This window comes from Hippopotamus amphibius, chromosome 1, assembly GCF_030028045.1.
Source record: "Hippopotamus amphibius kiboko isolate mHipAmp2 chromosome 1, mHipAmp2.hap2, whole genome shotgun sequence".
NCBI lineage: Eukaryota > Metazoa > Chordata > Mammalia > Artiodactyla > Hippopotamidae > Hippopotamus > Hippopotamus amphibius.
In genome coordinates this window covers 4,434,743-4,453,414 of record NC_080186.1, presented here as the reverse complement: position 1 = coordinate 4,453,414, position 18,672 = coordinate 4,434,743, and the positions used below count along the sequence as shown (strand labels likewise).

The 18,672-nt window shown below is 45.4% G+C and overlaps 1 protein-coding gene across 3 annotated transcripts in view; it reads left to right on the top strand.

Annotated features, from left to right (window-relative positions):
* NOL9 (nucleolar protein 9) overlaps nt 1-18,672 on the top strand; it is a 25,990-nt gene extending 7,318 nt beyond the window's left edge. For 2 of the 3 annotated variants that reach the window (XM_057750935.1, XM_057750927.1), the window contains exons 4-12: nt 2,615-2,750; nt 2,873-2,969; nt 3,927-4,024; nt 11,693-11,854; nt 12,028-12,325; nt 12,708-12,819; nt 14,540-14,717; nt 16,009-16,142; nt 16,721-18,672. In XM_057750935.1, coding sequence (XP_057606918.1) covers nt 2,615-2,750; nt 2,873-2,969; nt 3,927-4,024; nt 11,693-11,854; nt 12,028-12,325; nt 12,708-12,819; nt 14,540-14,717; nt 16,009-16,142; nt 16,721-16,870 — 1,365 coding nt within the window. In that variant the 3' untranslated portion in view covers nt 16,871-18,672. The remainder of the gene's footprint in view (nt 1-2,614; nt 2,751-2,872; nt 2,970-3,926; nt 4,025-11,692; nt 11,855-12,027; nt 12,326-12,707; nt 12,820-14,539; nt 14,718-16,008; nt 16,143-16,720) is intronic. The other variant, XR_009055611.1, reaches the window with a different exon arrangement.

The window sequence follows — 18,672 nt, the reverse complement described above, 5'->3', positions numbered from 1 at the left end:
ATTGTCTTCTACCCCTGCCTTAGCTTCATTTCCCAGAGGAAGTCATTGTTTTCTACTATAGTTGGTTAAATGTTTTTTGATATTTATTTATTTTTAAATATTTATTTACTTATTTGGCTGTGCTGGGTCTTAGTGCCTGCATGTGGGATCTTAGTTGCAGCATGCATGCGGGATCTAGTTTCCCTACCAGGGATCGAACCTGGGCCCCCTGCATTGGGAGCGGAAGTCCCTGCTATTTTTTTAAACGGTTATCTTTATATTTTGATTTACTAACTTGAGACAGTATGAGTTTTCTCTAAACTCTGAATAATTTCAATGTACTTACACTTTCTCCCATCTCTCTCTTCATCTCCAAATTTTTGTTGACCTTATTAATTTCCTGAAGTCAGGTCTGTCACTGTAATTGTCTCTCATGAGCCAGTAAATTGAGTCAAATCTATAGGGACATCATACAGACTGGATGTGAGGTGTGAGAAAGAATGAAGGAGCAGCACCAGGCTTTTTGGCCTGGCCGCCTAGGTGCACGGAGACGGGGCGCTGCAGGAGGACACTTAGACCTGTAGCTTAAAGATGCCTCTTAGACATTCAGTTGGAGACGTCAAGTGGGCGGTTGAATGTGTGAGTTGAGTTCAGAGGAGAGGTTGGGAATGTAAATTTTGGAGCTTTCAGCAGAAGAGGGTTGCAGAGCCCATGAGGCGGGATATTAATATCAAGGAGTTGATACAGATGGAAATGAAGAGGCTCAGGGTCTGAGCTGGAGGAGCAACCAAGAGATGGAGGAATGGTCGTGCTGGCGTTAGAGGAGAGCAGGCGGGGGTGAGCGGGGAGCCTCTGCAGGACGTGGAGACCCTGATGCTGCTCACCGCCGGCTAGAGGCGGCCTGAGCCGGGAACTTGGGTGCAGAACCACCATCTGGACAAGAGTGGCCTCATGGCATTGCCGAGGGGTCAAGAGCTGAGGAGGAGAGGAGCTCAGGGGTTTAGTAGTAAGGGATTTTGCTTTTGGAGGGTTTAGCTATAAAGGGAAGAAAGAAATGAAACAGTGGTGGGAGGAGTAAATGTGATCTAGAGAGTTTTGGTTTTTGTTCAGATGGTTGGAAACAACGCACAATTGAACACAGCAGGTAGGAGAGATCCAGAGGAGAGAGGGCACTGGTGATGCAGTGGAGGGGGGATAGCTGGAACAAAGTCGAGGATTGGAGCTCGGGGGAGGGGTTCTGGTGTCCTAGGAGCCAAGGCAGTTCCTTCAGAGTAGCCGGAGGAGATGCCCGGGACAGGGCCAGGGCCAAGGGGCAGGCCTCTTCTGATGGTTTCCTGTTACTCTGTGAAATGGATCAAGGTTATCACCTAGGTAGTAGGTGGGGCTTGGAGGTTTGTTATAAAAGGAGAAGATTTGAGGTGAAGGCGGGACGATGAATGTGCTCTTGTGGTCACGTGAATTCAGTCTAGTGCAGAACCCAGCGGCTTGGCCAGGGCCATCAAGAAGGAAGTGGGAATCCCGTGTCACCCAGTGAATGTTCTGGATGCCATCATCGAGCTCATTCTGTTTTCATTTGTTTTCAGCCTTTTTTTTCCCCCTGCATCTTACCCACCACGGTTTATGTTCCTGATGCTCTTCCTTGGATAGCTTCCGTCTCCACACTTAGGTGTTGTTACAGTCTAGAATTATATTTTCATATAAGGCAGATAGTAACCTTTAGATTATCTCAGTTTATAAGATGTTCTTGTTTCGCTCTCAGTGATTGAGAGTTGAGCAGAGTGTAGAATTATAGGTTCAAAAGAAGTTTTCCTCAAAACCTTGAAGGACTTGCCCCGTTGTTTTCTGGAATCCGCAGTTGTTGCTAGGAATCCTCGCACCAGGCTGACCCTTGCTCCTTTTATGATGCCTTTCTCCTCAGGATTGATGAACCCTGTGATGTGATTGTGGTGGGAGGTCTCTTCCTGGATCCGCCCTGACTCCATCTGGGCCCCGCTTGCTTCTGCCAGGGCCCTGCCCTCGTTCCTTGGCTGGCTTTCCTGTGTTTCCTGCTGCTTCTGATAGAATGCCATCAGACTTCCACGTCTCCACCTTCCACATCCTTTCAACTCTTTGTCTTTGTGCTTAATGTTTTTGGAGATTGTCTTGACTTTATTCCAGATCACCAACCTGGATTGGGATTGCCATATATACATTACTAATAAGAAAAAAAAATCAAATTGTACACTTTAAATATATGCAGTTTATGGTATGTCAATTATATCTCAATAAACGTTCTTAAAAAGAAAAAAGCAAAAAAACAAATCACCAACCTGTTCTGCAACGGGGGTCTTTGCTTGAGTTTTTCTGGTGGCAATCACTTATACATTTCCATACATTTTCTCTTTCTCTGGAGTCTCCCACAGAGGTGATGGCAGCTTGGAAGTAAGCGTCAGCTATGAAAATAGAGACGTGGACGGCTTCGGGAAGAGAGTTGACAAGACTTACGGAAGGGTTGGATTTGGGGGGGTGAGAGAAAGGGAGGGATCAGATTTATCTTTTGTAGCTCACAGCTGTCTGAGGCTTATTAATTTAGAACTGAAGAAAAAGACGTGCATTTTTTTTCACCTTTTCTTAAAGTTTACCTTGTTACTTTCAGATTCCAACTTTCCAGATTAACTCTGAGTATTTCGCCTTGAGATCTGTCGGCATTAGAAGAGAGAAAAAAAAAAACGGCCTTCGTTTAACCGAGAGTGCCTTTTCAGTCATGGAAGAGTTGGTCAGCGTTTCTTGTGGTGAGTAAGGCGTAGCGATGCAGCCTCGCGTCTGCCCACCAAAGCCTCAGAGGGTTACTGCTGGTGACTAGCGTCCCAAAGAAGGTGGCTAATGTAGGGGTCCATGTTTGTTTCACCTCCAGAAGAAGCAGACGGCTGCCCTGTCATTCTGGTTTGTGGCTCTCAGGACATTGGAAAGTCAACATTTAATAGGTACCTGATTAACCAGTTGTTAAATAGGTAAGTGTTTTTAATCCTGTTTTGACATACTGCTAGATTTTTGGCAGGAAGTAGGATTTTCTTTTTAATTTAATTTATTTATTTATTGGCTGCTTTGGGTCTTCGTTGCAGTGCGTGGGCTTCTCATTGCGGTGGCTCCTCTTGTTGCAGAGCACGGACTCTAGGCAACTAAGCACAACTCTAGTTGTGGCACATGGGCTCAGTAGTTGTACCTCGTGGGCTCTAGAGCCCAGGCTCAGTTGCTGTGGTGCACCAGCTTAGTTGCTCCGAGGCATGTGGGATCTTCCCAGACCAGGGCTCAAACCTGTGTACCCTGCACTGGCGGGCAGATTCTTAACCACTGGGCCACCAGGGAAGTCCAGGAAGTAGGATTTTTGATTTGAGAAACTAGATGGGAATGACTCCTAAGTAGAGGTCATACACAGCTCCGTACAAAGCTCCTCAGCCTTGGGAGATTGCGGTTGACGTATATACGCTAATACGTATAGAATACGTAATTAATAAGAAAAAACTTATTTTCAAAAATAAAAAATAAATTTTTTTAAAGCAGCTCAGCCAAGTGAGGCAGTGTGGTTGTACTGTTTTGGGGTGAAGTGATGGCTCTCAGGTGTGCCCCCTTGCCTGTTGGTGAGCTCTTGAGAGTTTTCGCTTGGTCTCTGAGTCTGTGTTTGTCCAAATCCAGAGAGTCAGAGGAGGAATAGGTTCTGTCGTATTTTAAAAACAAAATTTTAGGAGAGCCAAAGTTGTATCCATGTAATGAGTGGACGCTGTGGACACGCCTGCGTCCCGTCTTCTCTTTACTTTTCTTTCTCCTGTGATGTCATCTTCAGAGCATTCTGCCTGCGAGTACCTAAGGCGGATTCTTCCTGTGTATCACATAGAATCTTTGCAGTCGGATTTACTCTTCGGACAGTGTAAAACTAGTTAAGGTTTTCTGTTTTTCTTCTAAATTTTCAGTGTATCCTGCGTTGACTATCTGGAATGTGATCTGGGACAGACAGAATTTACTCCTCCAGGCTGCATTTCTTTACTTAATATCACAGAACCAGTTCTGGGTATGTATCATGTATTTCTTAAATGTCTCGGTTTTTATACAGTGCGGAAGTAGTGATACAGAAAATTCAAAGAATGCGGAAGTATAAGATATGAGAAAAGAACATTCTTCCCCCATCCCAAACTCATGGTCTTCCCATAACTACTTCTCTAGCCTCAAAAAAACAAAAACCCAATAATACCTTTCTAGGGTTCCATTTTAGGAAATGGAACTACCATCCATTTTCTTTTCATGTTTCAGAATCCATATCAGAGTCCCGCACTGCCTTGTTTTGGGTGGGGGAAGGAGCTTTGCAAGATCTCAGTTCCCCAGCCAGGGGTTGAACCCAGGCCTGGAATCCTAACCACTAGGCCACCAGGGAACTCCCACACTGCTTTTTTTTTTTTAACTTTTTATTTGTTTATTTTTTACAATAAACTGCATATGTTTAGAGTGTACAATTTGGTATCCCAGTCTCCCAATTCTTTCCCCCCCAACCCTCCCCGCTTTCCCCTTTGGTGTCCATATGTTTGTTCTCTACATCGGTGTCTCTATTTCTGCCTTGCAAACTGGTTGATTTGTACCATTTTTCTATAGTCCACATATATGTGTTAATATACAATATTTGTTTTTCTCTTTCTGACTCCACTCTGTATGACAGCCTCTAGGTCCATCCATGTCTCTAAAAATGTCCCAGTTTCATTGCTTTTTACAGCTGAATAATATTCCATTGTATGTATGTACCACATCTTCTTTATCCATTCATCTGTTGATGGACATTTAGGTTGCTTCCATGTCCTGGCTCTGGTAAATAGTGCTGCATTGAACGTTGGAGTGCATGTGTCTTTTTGAATGATGGTATTCTCTGAGTATATGCCCAGGAGTGGGATTGCTGGGTCATATGGTAGTTCTATTTTTAGTTTTGCCAGGAACCTCCATACTGTTCTCCGTAGTGGCTGTATCAATTTACATTCCCACCAGCAGTGCAAGAGAGTTCCTTTTTCTTCACACCTTCTCCAGCATTTACTGTCTGTAGATTTTCTAATGATGCCCATTCTCACTGGTGTGAGGTGATACCTCATTGTCGTTTTGATTTGCATTTCTCTAATAATTAGTGATGTTGAGCAGCTTTTCATGTGCTTTTTGGCCATTCGTATGTCTTCTCTGGAGAAATGCCTATTTAGGTCTTCTGCCCATTTTTGGATTGGGTTGTTTATTTTTTTGATATTGAGCTGGATGAACTGTTTATATATTTTGGAGATTAATCCTTTGTCTGTTGATTCATTTGCAAATATTTTCTCCCATTCTGAGGGTTGTCTTTTCTTCTTGCTTATAGTTTCCTTTGCTGTGCAGAAGCTTTGAAGTTTCATTAGGTCCCACTTATTTATTTTTGTTTTTATTTCCATTATTCTAGGGGGTGGATTAAAAAAGATCTTGTTGTTATTTACGTCGAAGAGTGTTCTTCCTGTGTTTTCCTCCAGGAGTTTTATAGTGTCTGGCTTTATATTTAGGTCTTTTATCCATTTTGAGTTTATTTTTGTGTATGGTGTTAGGAAGTGTTCTAATTTCATTCTTTTACATGTAGCTGAACAGTTTTCCCAGCACCACTTATTGAAGAGGCTGCCTTTTCTCCATTGTATATCCATGCCTCCTTTATCATAGATTAGTTAACCATAGTTTATCTCTGGGCTTTCTGTCCTGTTCCATTGATCTATATTTCTGTTTTTGTGCCAGTACCATACTGTCTTGATCACTGTAGCCTTATAGTATAGCCTGAAGTCAGGAAGCCTGATTCCACCAACTCCGTCTTTCCTTCTCAAGATTGCTTTGGCTATTTGGGGTCTTTTGCGTTTCCTTACAAATCATAAAATTTCTTCATCTAGTTCTGTGAAAAATGCCATTGATAATTTGATGGGGATTGCATTGAATCTGTAAATTGCTTTTGGTAGTATAGTCATGTTCACAATGTTGATTCTTCCAACCCAAGAACATGGTATGTCCCTCCATCTGTTTGTATCATCTTTGATTTCTTTCATTAGTGTCTTATAGTTTTCTGAGTACAGGTCTTTTACCTCCTTGGTTAGGTTTATTCCTAGGTATTTTATTCTTTTTGTTGCAATGGTGAATGGGATTGTTTCCTTAGTTTCTCTTTCTGATCTTTCATTGTTGGTGTATAGAAATGCAAGAGATTTCTGTGTGTTAATTTTGTATCCTGCAACTTTACCAAATTCATTGATTAGCTCGAGTAGTTTTCTGGTGGCATCTTTAGGATTTTCTATGTATAGTATCATGTCATCTGCAAAGAGTGACAGTTTTACTTCTTTTCCAATTTGAATTCTTTTTATTTCTTTTTCTTCTCTGATTGCTGTGGCAAGGACTTCCAAATTAATTAATTTATTTTTGTATTTATTGGCTGTGTTGGGTCTTCGTTGCTGCACACGGACTTTCTCAAGTTGCGGCGAGCAGGAGCTACTTCTCATTGTGGTGTGCGGGCTCTTCATTGTAGTGGCTTCTCTTATTGCGGAGCACAGACTCTAGGCGCTTGGGCTTCATTAGTTGCGGCACATGGGCTCAATAGTTGTGGCTCACGGGCTCTAGAGCACAGGCTCAATAGTTGTGGTGCACAGGCTTAGTTGCTCCGTGGCATGTGGAATCTTCCCAGAGCAGAGCTTGAACCCGTGTCCCCTGCCTTGGCAGGCAGATTCTTAACACTGCGCCACCTAGGAAGTCCTGCTTTTTTTTAATACAAAAGTATACATAACATCATATATATCATTTAATTCTTCATAGTGATGTATAACCACCACCACTGTCTACCTCCAAAACTTTTTCATTGTCCTAAACTGAAATGCTATACCTGGTAAATGGTCATCCACCAACGCTCCCCCCAACCCCCCGGCTTCTAGGGACTGCTAGTCTACTTTCTGTCCCTATGAATCTGCCTATTCTAGGTGCCTCATGTAAGTGAAATCGTGTGCAATATTTGTCCTTCTGTGTCAGGCTTTTTTCACTAAGCATAAAGGCTTTAAGGTCTGTTCATGTTGTAGCCTCTATCAAAATTAATTCCTTCTTATCGCTGAAGATGACTCCATTGTATGTATGTCACGTTTTCTTTATCCTTTTGGCTGTTGATGGACACTTGGATTGTTTTCATTCTCTGCCTGTCGTGAATAATGCTGCCACGAGTATCGGGGTGCAGATATCTATTCAGGTCCCCACTTTCAGTTCTTTTGGATATATACCTAGAAGTGGCATTGCTAGGTCATGCCAGACTTTTTTACAGCAGCCACGCCATTTTACATTCCTATCAACAGTGTACAAGGGTTCTGCTTTCTCTACTCTAACAGTTTTTGTTATTTTGATTATGGCCTTTCTTGTGGTTGTGAAGTGATACCTCCTTTTGGTCTTGATTTGCATTTCCCTGATGACTAATGTGCTGAGCATCTTTTCATGTGATTGTTGGCTGTTTGTATGTCTGCTTTGCAGAAGCAGCTGTTTTAGCCCTTTGCCCATTTTTGAATTGGGTTCTTTGTTTTTGTCGAGTTTTAGGAGTTCTTTATGTATTCTGGATGTTAGTTCCTTGCTTCTAGGAATTTTCTCAGTTTTAGGTCTGACACTTAGGTCTTTGATCCATTTTGAGTTAATTTTTGTGTGAGATACAAGGGAAGGGTCCAACTCCGTTCACACGTGGATGTCCAGTTTTCCCGTATCCGTTTGTTGTCCTTTCCCCACTGAGTGGTCATGGCACCCATGTTGAAAATCATTCTGGGCTCTTTATTCTACTCCTTTAGTTTACATTCTGCCCTTAGGCCAGCACCACGCTTTTAATTACTGTACCTTTGTAGTAAGTTCAAAGCTGGGAAATGTGAGTCCTCCAACTTTATTCTTTTTCAAGATTGTGTGACCTTTCAGGGCCCTTTGCAATTGCACATGAATCTGAGAACAGGCCCTTCCGTTTCTGGGGAGGCTGTTAGAGTCCTGGTAGGGATTGTACTCAGTGTGTAGCTTGGATAGAATTGATATCGTCCTGTCTGTGAACGCAGGATATCTTTCTAATTTTTTAGGTCTTCTTTCATTTTTTTTTTCCTTCTTTTTAATATTTGTTTATTTATTTTGGCTGCACTGGGTCTTAGGTCTCAGTTGCGGCACATGGGATCTTCCTTGTGGCATTCGCGATCTTTAGTTACGGCATGCATGTGGGATTTAGTTCCTTGACCAGGGAATGAACCTGGGCCCTGTGCATTGGCAGCACAGCATCTTATCCAATGGACTACAAGGGAACTCTCTTTAATTTCTTTAAGAATATTTTACCTCCTTGGTTAGGTCTATTCCTACGGATTTAATTCTTTTAGTTACTATAAATGGAATTGCTATTCTTTTTTTTTTTAATTTTTTAAAATAGCAACTTTATTGAGAGAAAATTCACATATCATAACATTTATCCCTTTAAAATATATAACTCAGTGGTTTTCAGTATATGCACAAAGTTGTGTAACCAACACATGAATATTTTCATCAACCCAAACAGAAACCCCATTATCCATTCTTCCCCTCCCCTGGCAACTAATCTACTTTCTGTCTCTATGGATCTATTCTATCTACCTGTCCTATTCTGGACATTTGATATAAAGGGAAGCATATTTTATGTGGTCTTTTGTGTCTGACTTCCTTTACCGAGCGTGATGTTTTCAAGGTTCATCTATGTTGCAGCAAGTTACATAGATGAACTTGCTTTGTTTTTGTTTGTTTGTTTTTAATTAATTAATTTTATTGGCTGTGTTGGTTCTTTTTTGCTGTGCACGGGCTTTCTTTTAGTTGTGGTGAGTGGGGGCTACTCTTCATTGTGGTGTGCGGGCTCCTCGTTGCCGTGGCTTCTCTTGTTGCAGAGCACGGGCTCTAGGCGCGTGGGCTTCAGTAGTTGCAGCACATGGGCTCAGCAGTTGTGGTGCACGGGCTTAGTTTCTCCGCAGCATGTGGGATCTTCCTAGAGCAGGGATCAAACCCCTGTACCCTGCATTGGCAGGCAGATTCTTAACCACTGTGCCACCTAGGAAGCCTGCTTCGTTAGTTTTTAGGACTGAAAAATATTCCATTGTACAGATACACCACATTTGGTTCATCCATTCATGAAACAACGGACATTTGGATTTTCTCCACCTTTTAGCTATTAAGAATAATGCTGCCGTGAACAATCATGTACAAGTTCTTGTGCTGACATATGTTTTCATTTCTCTTGATATATACTTAGGAGTGGAATTGCTGGATCATATGGTAATTCTGTGTTTAACTTTTTGAGGAACTGTGAAAACTGTTTTCCAAAGCAGCCATACTAGCTTACATTCCCACAAGCAGAGTATGACGGTTCCAGTTTCTCCACATCTTCACCAACAGTTGTTATTGTCTGTCTTTTTGATTATGACCATCCTAGTGGATATGAAATGGTATTTCATTGCAATGACAGTGTTTTCCAGTTGACATTTTTATTTTCCATTTTCTTTAATTTCTTCCAGCAATGTTGTATAGCTTTCAGTGTTGAGATCTTTTACATCTTTTATAAAGTTCTTTTCTAAGGTTTTTAGGCTTCTTGGTGTTCTTATAAAAGAAATTTTCAAAAATTTAATTTTTCAGTTACTGCTCATAGCATAGAAATGCACTTCATTTTTGTATATTGAGCTTGTATTTTGTGATGCCACTATTTCTTTGACACAGTAGCTTTCTTGTAGATACTTTAGGGTTTTCTAAATAAATAATCATGTCATTTGCAAAGGACTTTTAGTTTGCAATCTTTATGCTTTCTATTTTTTTCTTGACTTATTATTATCCTGGTTAGAAAATCTATTACTTAAGTGAATAAAAGTAGTAAAAGCGAATACCCTTGCTTGGGTCCCAGTCTCACGGGGCTGACTTTCAGTGTTTGACTAAGGGTGGTGGTAGCTCCAGCTTTTTGTGGACGTTCTTCATCAGAGTGAGGACGTTTCCTTCTATTCCGAATTTGCTAATTAAAAAAAAAAAGAGGACTTCCTAGGTGGCGCAGTGGTAAAGAATCTGCCTGCCAATGCAGGGGACACGAGTTCGAGCCCTACCCTGGGAAGATTCCACATGCCACGGAGCAACTAAGCCTGTGCGCCTAAAAAAGAAACAAACAAAAAAAAAAAGATTCGATGTTTGTATATATTGTAAAATACCACCAGTCTAGTTAACATCCATCACCGTACATAGTTACAGAATTTTTTTTCTTGTGATGTGAACTTTTAAGATCTATTAATCTTAGCAATTTTCAAATATGCAGGATAGTGTTATTAACTGTAGTCACCATGCTGTAGGTTACATCTTCGTGACTTATTTATTGTATAACTGGAAGCTTGTATCTTTTGACTCCCTTTACCCATTTTGCCCACCGCCCACCCCTGAACCACCAATCTGTGTTCTGTACCTATGAGCTTGATTTTATTTTAGTTTTTAAGGATTCCACATGAGTGAGATTATACAGTATTTGTCTTTCTCTGTCTGATTTATTTCACTTAGCATAATGCCCTCAAGGTTCATTCATGTTGATACAAATGGCAAGATTTCATTTTTTTTTTCGTGCTTAGTCATCTCTCAGATTGCTTCAACACAGTAAGAGCATGCCCATCGCTGGAAACAGAACAACCAGTAGGACTGTGATAGTAAGGAAAGCCTTGTTCCAGAAAGTCACGATTTTACCCCAGATGCTAAAGGAAGAAATCTGCCATCTCTGAGGAGGAGTAAGAGGCAGACAGAAGATTAAAGCCAGTCCCATTTCAGCATAAAGAAAAGTTGCACCTGCTACCCATTGGAGTGTCGTTTGTTTCCTCCACCCCGCCCTGCAGCCAGCTGGCTCCCCACGCTGCTCTGCGCCCGCCCTGGAATTGCTCTCCCAATTCTTCTCATTTCCTTTTTTTTTTAATGCGTTTAAAATTTTATTTTTTATTTTTGGCTGCATTGGGTCTTCGTTGCTGTGTGCAGGCTTTCTCTAGTCATGGTGGGCGGGGCTGCTCCTCGTTGCGGTGCACGGGCTCCGAAGTATGGTGGCTTCTCGTGTCACACAGTACAGGCTTCAGTAGTTGTAGCGTGCGGGCTCAGTAGTTGTGGCACATGGGCTGTAGGGTGCATGGGCTTCAGTAGTTGCGGTGTGTGGGCTCAGTAGTTGTAGCTTGTGGGCTCTAGAGCACAGGCTCGTAGTTGTGGCTCACGGGCTTAGTTGTTCCACGGCATGTGGGATCGCCCCAGCCCAGGGATTGAACCCATGTCCCCTGCATTCGCAGGTGGATTCTTAACCACTGCACCACCAGGGAAGTCCCATGACTGCTGTTATTAATCGTCCTTTCATTAGTGTGTAGACAGCCTCCATAGGGATGTTTGTTCTGTTCACAGATATGTCCTAAGTATCTAGAAGGATGCCTAATGTGCAGTAGGTGTTCAGTAAATGTTTGTTGCATGAGTGGCCATATTAGGGAATTGTTGGGGTTAACTGTGTATGTAAACATGAGCGTGTCTTTGTAAGACGTTGAGAGGTTAGACTCTCAACTAAAGGGAGAGCACAGCTATTCGTAGTGGTAGGACAGGCTCAGGTTTCCTGAGGAGCTTTGTCAGTGATCATGGCTGGACCAAAACCCTTGCCACCTCTTAGGTTCTTGTGGACCAGTGATTCTCATCTTTATCTTCTTAGGACCACCTTTCACCCACCAGAGGACACCCCAGAAAATGGTCTATTATGGGAAGCCTTCTTGTAAAAACAACTTTGAAAATTATATTGAGATAATAAAGTATGTGTTCAGTTCCTACAAGAGAGAGTCCCCTCTTATCGTCAACACGATGGGCTGGGTGGCAGGTAAGCCCGCAGAGGTGCGTCTGCAGTGGGATCGGGCGGTGGGAATAGTGCATAGCTTTCAGACATCAGTGCCGAAGCCCGGTTTTTAGGCGGTTCCTTGTCTCAGAAGCGATCCAGCTTCCAGCAGGAACGTGTTGCCGCCCTCACTGCTCCTGTGGTCTCCCTCCTTGCAGACCAGGGTCTCCTGCTCCTCATCGACCTGATCCGGCTGCTGTCGCCCAGCCACGTTGTTCAGTTCAACTCTGACCGGGGCATATACATGCCAGACCTCACCCCCGACTACGTGGACGACATGGACGGCTTGTACACAAAGAGCAAGTCCAAAGTCAGAAACAGAGGTTTCCACCTGACAGAATTTGCAGAGAGTTTGGAATTTGCTGACGAAGAAAAGGAGAGTCCAGTTCTGTTTACTGGTTACAAACTGATGTCTGTTAAGTCAGAGTTTGTGTCTGGAAAAACTCCAAGAAATAGGTAAGCAAACCGTCATAGCGGGGAATTTAGTTTTCTTCAGTCTAACAAGGCCTTCTGTCCTCAATTCCTTCAAAGGAATAAGTCCTCTAAATTTTTTCAGATCTCTGTCACAGCTGTCTATTTACGAAGGAGAGTCAGTTATTTTCTGAATGGTTACTTTCCCAGTGGAAATACCCAGACTTGGCCTCCAGGTCTGCTTGCGAGGAACTTTGACTTGAAGGATTTCCAGAGGGTTTATGGAAACGCAGGGTCTGCAGATGCTAAGTTCAGAACGCGGGCTGTGTACACAGAATCTGTGTGATGACAGATGGACTCTGTCTCTGGTGGGAGGTGGGCCTGTAAGGTTAAATCTCCGCTTACCTCGCTGTGATTTACTTCGCAGAGAATCACATAACAAAGTTCTTCGCGAGTTGGCAGTGCTGGGTTACCTTGGCCAGCTGCAGCCCCCAGTGCCAAAGCCACTGTGTCCCTTACATGGTCTGACACCCTATCAGGTAACCTGAATGCTTGGGAGGAATTGTCTCTATTTTGTTTACTTCACAAACACGTCTGTGGCTTCCTGTGTGCCAAGTGCACTTCTGATCACTTTAAGACTCTTCACACGTTTAGCCCTGTGGTGTAGATTTGGTGACTGTCCCCGTTTTCATTTTTGTGAGTGTTGCAGCATGAGGGCAGAGCTGCCCTCGGACCCAGGCAGCCCAGCTCCAGAGCCGAGCTCTTCCCTGCTGCACTGGGCCTGACTCTGGTCCATCCTGGCTGAGAATGTTCTACCCAACAGCAGAGGTGGCGCAGGGATTCACCCCGCAGCCCCACTCCACCTGTGCTGGCTGGCTGTTCCTGTCTGTGAACACGGCGCCAGACCTTACAGAACGCCTGTGCAGATTCCACAAGTGCTCACCGTGGGGCCTGGCACCCCGAGAGCACGCTTAAAGCGTTTCAGATGACGTCACAAGGAGATTCTAGCGCTAGAGTACTTATTTGCATCTTGGATTCCAACCTCCGAAGAATTATTTTGGGAAGAAACCACCATAATAGGGTTCCAGATGAAAGAATAAAATAGAAACAGGCAGCATTTCCAGGTGCTTACCCTGTGCAGTGCTCTCTTCGAAGCCTGCGTTAACTCCTTTGTGCACCGTGCGCTGCTATTATCCCCACTGTACAGATGACGGAATTGAGGGCAGGGCACTGGGCTTGCCCAAAGGGCCATAGTAAAAGTTTGGGCTGGGACCAGTGCCCAGGTGGCCTTGCTCCAGAGCCCAGAGTACTCAGCGCTGCTCTGTGGCCTATGCAGTGCTGAGCACTCGCTCTGTGCCAGCAGCTCTGCTGAGGGCGTTACCTGGGGTGGCAGCCTGCGGAGGTGGGGCTGTGACAGACCTCGCTTTCAGCTTAGAAAACCGGCCACAGCCAGGTGGGGACACTGGCCTGAGGTCACATGGGCAGGGGCCATGACCGGGTGGCAAGGACGCGTTTCCCAAGCCTGATGGAGAGATTGGCTCCAGGCTTCCAAGTCATCTGCACTGAAGAACCTAAGGCAGTTGGTTTAGTGGAATTTTGGGTGGTTTACTCCAGTTTACTCACTTGAAGATGCTCTGTAACTGAACATGAAACTTGCCTGCTAGCAATTTTAACTGCCTTTTCTTACAAATTCACTTTTTTTTTCTTCTTTTTTTCACACTTGTTTTTGAAGCCTAAGTAATATGTATAACAAAATGCTTTTCTACTTTACAAGTTTGGAATTTCCCAGAAAGTTGCACATTAAAGGTAGATATTGCCTTGTGCTCCAGGAACGCAGTCGTTTTTCTTAGTGCAGTCGTTAAGTTAGGGAGTGAATGGGGGCTTTTTCTCACTGCATGGATTTTTACTTTCTTCCATCAGGAGATCTCTCAGTGACAGGTTTTCAGTCTCCCTTCCTCAACTCCAACTCTTGTAAGATGTCTCCATACCTGCATCTCGTGTCTGTAGAGAGTTCCAAGCGTTCGGTTTAGATTTCTGGCGGGTGCTGCTGGTACACAGGAGCTTTGTGTAAGCATCCTGGGTTCTCTGTGTTAAAGCAGCAAGGCGCTAAACAAGTGTGGCGAGTGTCTCCATCCTGTGTAGGTAGTTCTTGATAGGCGGTTTGGCAGGTACGACTTCAGGTAGCTGGCAAGTTAGCTTGCCAAAATTAAAAGTCGTCTTTCAGGTGGAGTTAAGGGAGGGCTGTGCGTTTGTCCCCAGGTCCCTTTCAATGCCGTCGCGCTGCGGATCACCCACGCCGACGTCGCTCCTACCCACATACTGTACGCCGTGAACGCCAGCTGGGTTGGGCTTTGCAAGATCCTGGATGACGTCAGAGGATACTCACATGGGCCCATCCTCCTCGCCCAGACTCCTATCTGCGATTGTTTGGGGTTTGGTGAGTCTGGGAGGGACGCCTGTCTGTAAACCTCCTGAAACAGACCCACCTGCTGAACTGTAGGTGGCTGGGCTTGACCTTGTCGCTCTCACTTGGCTGGAGTGGTCAGAGAGCCTCTCTGTCTTCTGTGTAGTGGGCCTTGGGGCAGGAGGGCCGGAAGGAAGCGGTTCTCTCTCCGCTTCCCCTGCCAGCTCCTCTAGACACAGGATTCCTAAGGGCCTGGTCACGGCCTCCTCCTCTGACGTGTTTTCTGGGGGCCGTCTCACCCACTGCTGGGGCTCTGAGTCCGTCCGAGGCTGGCCTCCGTGGGGCCCCTGCAGCACAGTGGTGTATCAGAGCTCCAAGCCCACGTGACCACTGCACTTCTCCGCTTGGATGTCTCACTGGCATTTAAGACTTTGGTCCCAAACCGACGCCCTGATGGATCCATCTACCTCCTCCCCGATATTCTCCCCAAATCTCCTCCTCCTACCCTGCACCATCCCCAGTGCCCAGGCCACGAATCGTCCTTTGACGATTTACTCTGGTAATTGGGTCAGACCCCTGGGTCCTCCACGTCCAACCCACTTGCAGGCCTGGTGGCTTCTGTTTTCAGAATGTCAGACTTCTCCGTCCCATCTCTTCTCACCAGCCCGTCTCATTTCTGCGCTGGACTGGTGGAAAAGCCTCGTAATAGTCAGGGGTGACCCGAGCACACACGTGATCACGTCCCATCCTGGTGCCTCTGTCACACAGCTCCAGCATCCAGACCCGGCCTTGCAGCACCCGGCAGACTTGGGTCCCTGCCTTCTTGGGTCCCAAGCCCACCTCATGTGGTCGTCCCCCGGCTCACTTAGATCAGTAACTGTCAGTGTATACTTCTGGGAGGGGGCGGGGCCTATACACCCCAAGATTAGCAAAACCCTTAAATAGTTAATACGTTTCTGATTTGTACAACACTGAACTCAAAAGCATTTCCGCAGAACTTGTACACTTTAGTACAGACTGTAAAGAAGGGGGTGGTGTTGGGAGTGGCTGAGTCATCGTCCCATTCCCCGCTGGTGGGTTTCTCCCCGGCCTGTGCGCACCTCCGTTGAGATAGTAGAACTTTGGCTTCTCACGACTGAACAAGGAGTAGGGTACCAGGAGTCTTCAGATATGCAGATACGCAGATATGCCATTTCATATTTCCAAAGCAAGACACAGTTGAAATTGAGACTCTTATTTTAAAAGCCATTCTACAATTCTGAGTGGTAGGGAGGTTTGACGTCCTCCAGAAAGGATGAGTTTTGTGTGTTTTGTGTCCTCTGAGGAATTTGTAGAGGCATCGACATGGAGAAGAGGCTTTACCACATCCTCACTCCTGTGCCCCCGGAGGAGCTGAGGAATGTGAACTGTCTGCTGGTCGGAGCCATTTCCATCCCACAGTGTGTTCTCAAGACCCAGGTGAGGACAGCCCCCGGGGGCAGCCGTGTCCACAGTGGAGGGGGGCCTGAAGGCAGGGCGAGGGTCACGGGAGCAGGGTGTTGTGCGGGAAGCTTACACTCCATGTAGAGATGGACAAGGTGGCCTGTCAGTGGAGCCTGAAGGGCCAGGGCCAGGAGCCCTGCGGTGGAGCCATCATCGCAGACGTGGGTGTGGGAGAAAAGAGCAGAGCTGGCGTCCCCGGGATGACCCCTTCCTGCAGACAGTCTTCAGGGGCACCCATGGGAAGGTCACGGAGGGTCACGTTGGCCAAGGGCATCCGTGTGGCCCCAAACCGAACAGCAGGACCTGCAGGTGGCTCAGGAGGCGCCCATGTCCCCCTCCCCACCTTCTGGTTCTACTGGTTTGAGAGAGAAGGGCCCCCCCCATGCTGTTTGATGTGTTTGTAGGGTTGAACTGTAACCGGGCCCTTCCAGGGGAGGGGAGCCAAGTGTCTCAGGAGCGAGAGGACCGTCCTCAGACACTCACTTTTAACATGGCCTTCCATCTTGGCTGGATCTGAAGTGTTTCCACGTATTTTCTCTGTGTTTCCATTTCAGCGTGGGCTCGAAGGGACGATACCTTATGTCACAACAGATTATAATTTTAAACTTCCTGGGGCATCAGAGAAAATTGGAGCAAGAGAAATTGAGGAAACGCATAAAGAGAAAATACATCCCAAACCTAGGTTCCATCGGAAAACAAGCTGAGACTGACGTTGTTAATAAGGGAAGAACCTTTTCTATCAGAAAGCTTGACTCTCTCTCCAGCCTGGCGTCAGTGGACGGATGGGCTTCTGTGACCAGGAGCGGAACGGTGCGCTTACGTAGCAAACAGTGCCGTGTTTCCTTCGTAGCTCGTGGATATGTTTAGAGTGCGTTTAAGTCTCTTAAATCGACATGACCTAGAGCTTTGCCCTAGTCTTCTGTTTTATTTTTAAAGGAATAAAGCAGCAGGGAAATGTTTATGCACCATTGAAACAGAAAGAACATGGTAGATTCCTCATAAAGTTTTTCAAGGGCCTGGTTATTGACATCTGAATAAAAATAGAGAAACTGAGGCCACAGAAATATCCCAAAGAGGAAGGCAGGCTTGCCAGCAGGATGGGGAGTGTAACGGGAGACGGAGGTGCCCTGTGGTCTTTGCCCCGGAGGGGGTGGTCCCATCCCTGCTCGTTGGGTGCTCTCCAACCTCTTCCACGCATGTGGGCGGAGGGTTAAGCTTCTTTTTGATCTGTTAAAGTTAATCAAGGTTTCATAGATAAAAGTTTGATTCAAGAGCCCTTGTTCTTGTTTTTTAAAATCTGATACTGAAAAATTTTACGCTGAAAAAATGCTCTCAAATCCAGGAATCCTATCCTGGGGCCTCTTTAAAACCAGATTTGTCCGAATTGACTTCTCATCTGAGATTGAAGACACACAGTGAGCAGAGCCGGAGACTAGGCTGTTGGAAGAAGGACCGGCGGAGCGGCTCATGCCATTGAGCTTGGCGGTTGGACCTGACCTCCATGCTGGCGATGGTGCTGTTCTCCAGGGGGCTTTGGGGAAAACAATGACACTCCCTTCTTCGTCTTCTCCCTGGTGGCCAGGATTCTTTAACCTCCAAGCTTGGAAGTGGTTTTGGTACACAATCAGGACGACCAGGTCAGGTCACATTGTTTCTGCGCTTAGGATGCTGAGATACTTACTGAGACAGCATCTCATACTGGTGGTGTGAATTCCAGCGTCCTGGCAGACCGAGTTGAAGGACCACTATTAGGATGTGTGGGTTTTAACATTTACATTCATCTAAACTGTTGACTGTCATTGTCTTAAATACTCTGGTGGCCCCTTGTCACCCTCCAGGATCAGGTTCGATATCCTAGAGACCATTTAAGATCTAGCTGCGTAGTTACCTCTTATTTATATCTAAACGTGACTTGTACATGTTTTTCTTTCTTGGCCTTGGGAAGAATATTAACTGGCAGTCCATCAGCTTTTTGCCTGCTTCCCAAGTTCCTGTATCTTTACAACAGTACTGTAGCTCTTTAGCTGCAGGTCTTGGGAAGAAGGAAACTGGTGGCCTGTCATTTGCATTTTCATTAAATCCAGACTGGCCTTTAGCCGACTTCCTACTGGCCTTTAAGGCTGCCGGCTTCAGTCCCCACTGGTACAGAAAACAAACGTTGCCGCTAGAGGGAGTTGTCAGCCATTGGTCAGCTGGCCATAGGGGGCTGGAGTTGGCCGGGGAGCCCACATAGCCCTTTCCCAGCATCCAGAGACGCTGGAGACGGCACTGAGGTCAGCACCAAGTGTGCTGGTGGCTACAGCGCGTCCACCTGAGGTGTCTGCCTGTTTGGTTGTCAGTGTCGATGGTTTGGGCTTTCTGTCATTTCCAGTCTGTGATGGGTCAGGATGGGTGGTGAGAGTTCTGCATTGGAGATACTATTAGAAACTCAGTCATTTCTGTGTGTGATTTTCAAAGCAGTACCTGCTTAATTTAAGAAAATTAAAGGAAAAAAATAAAATTAAAA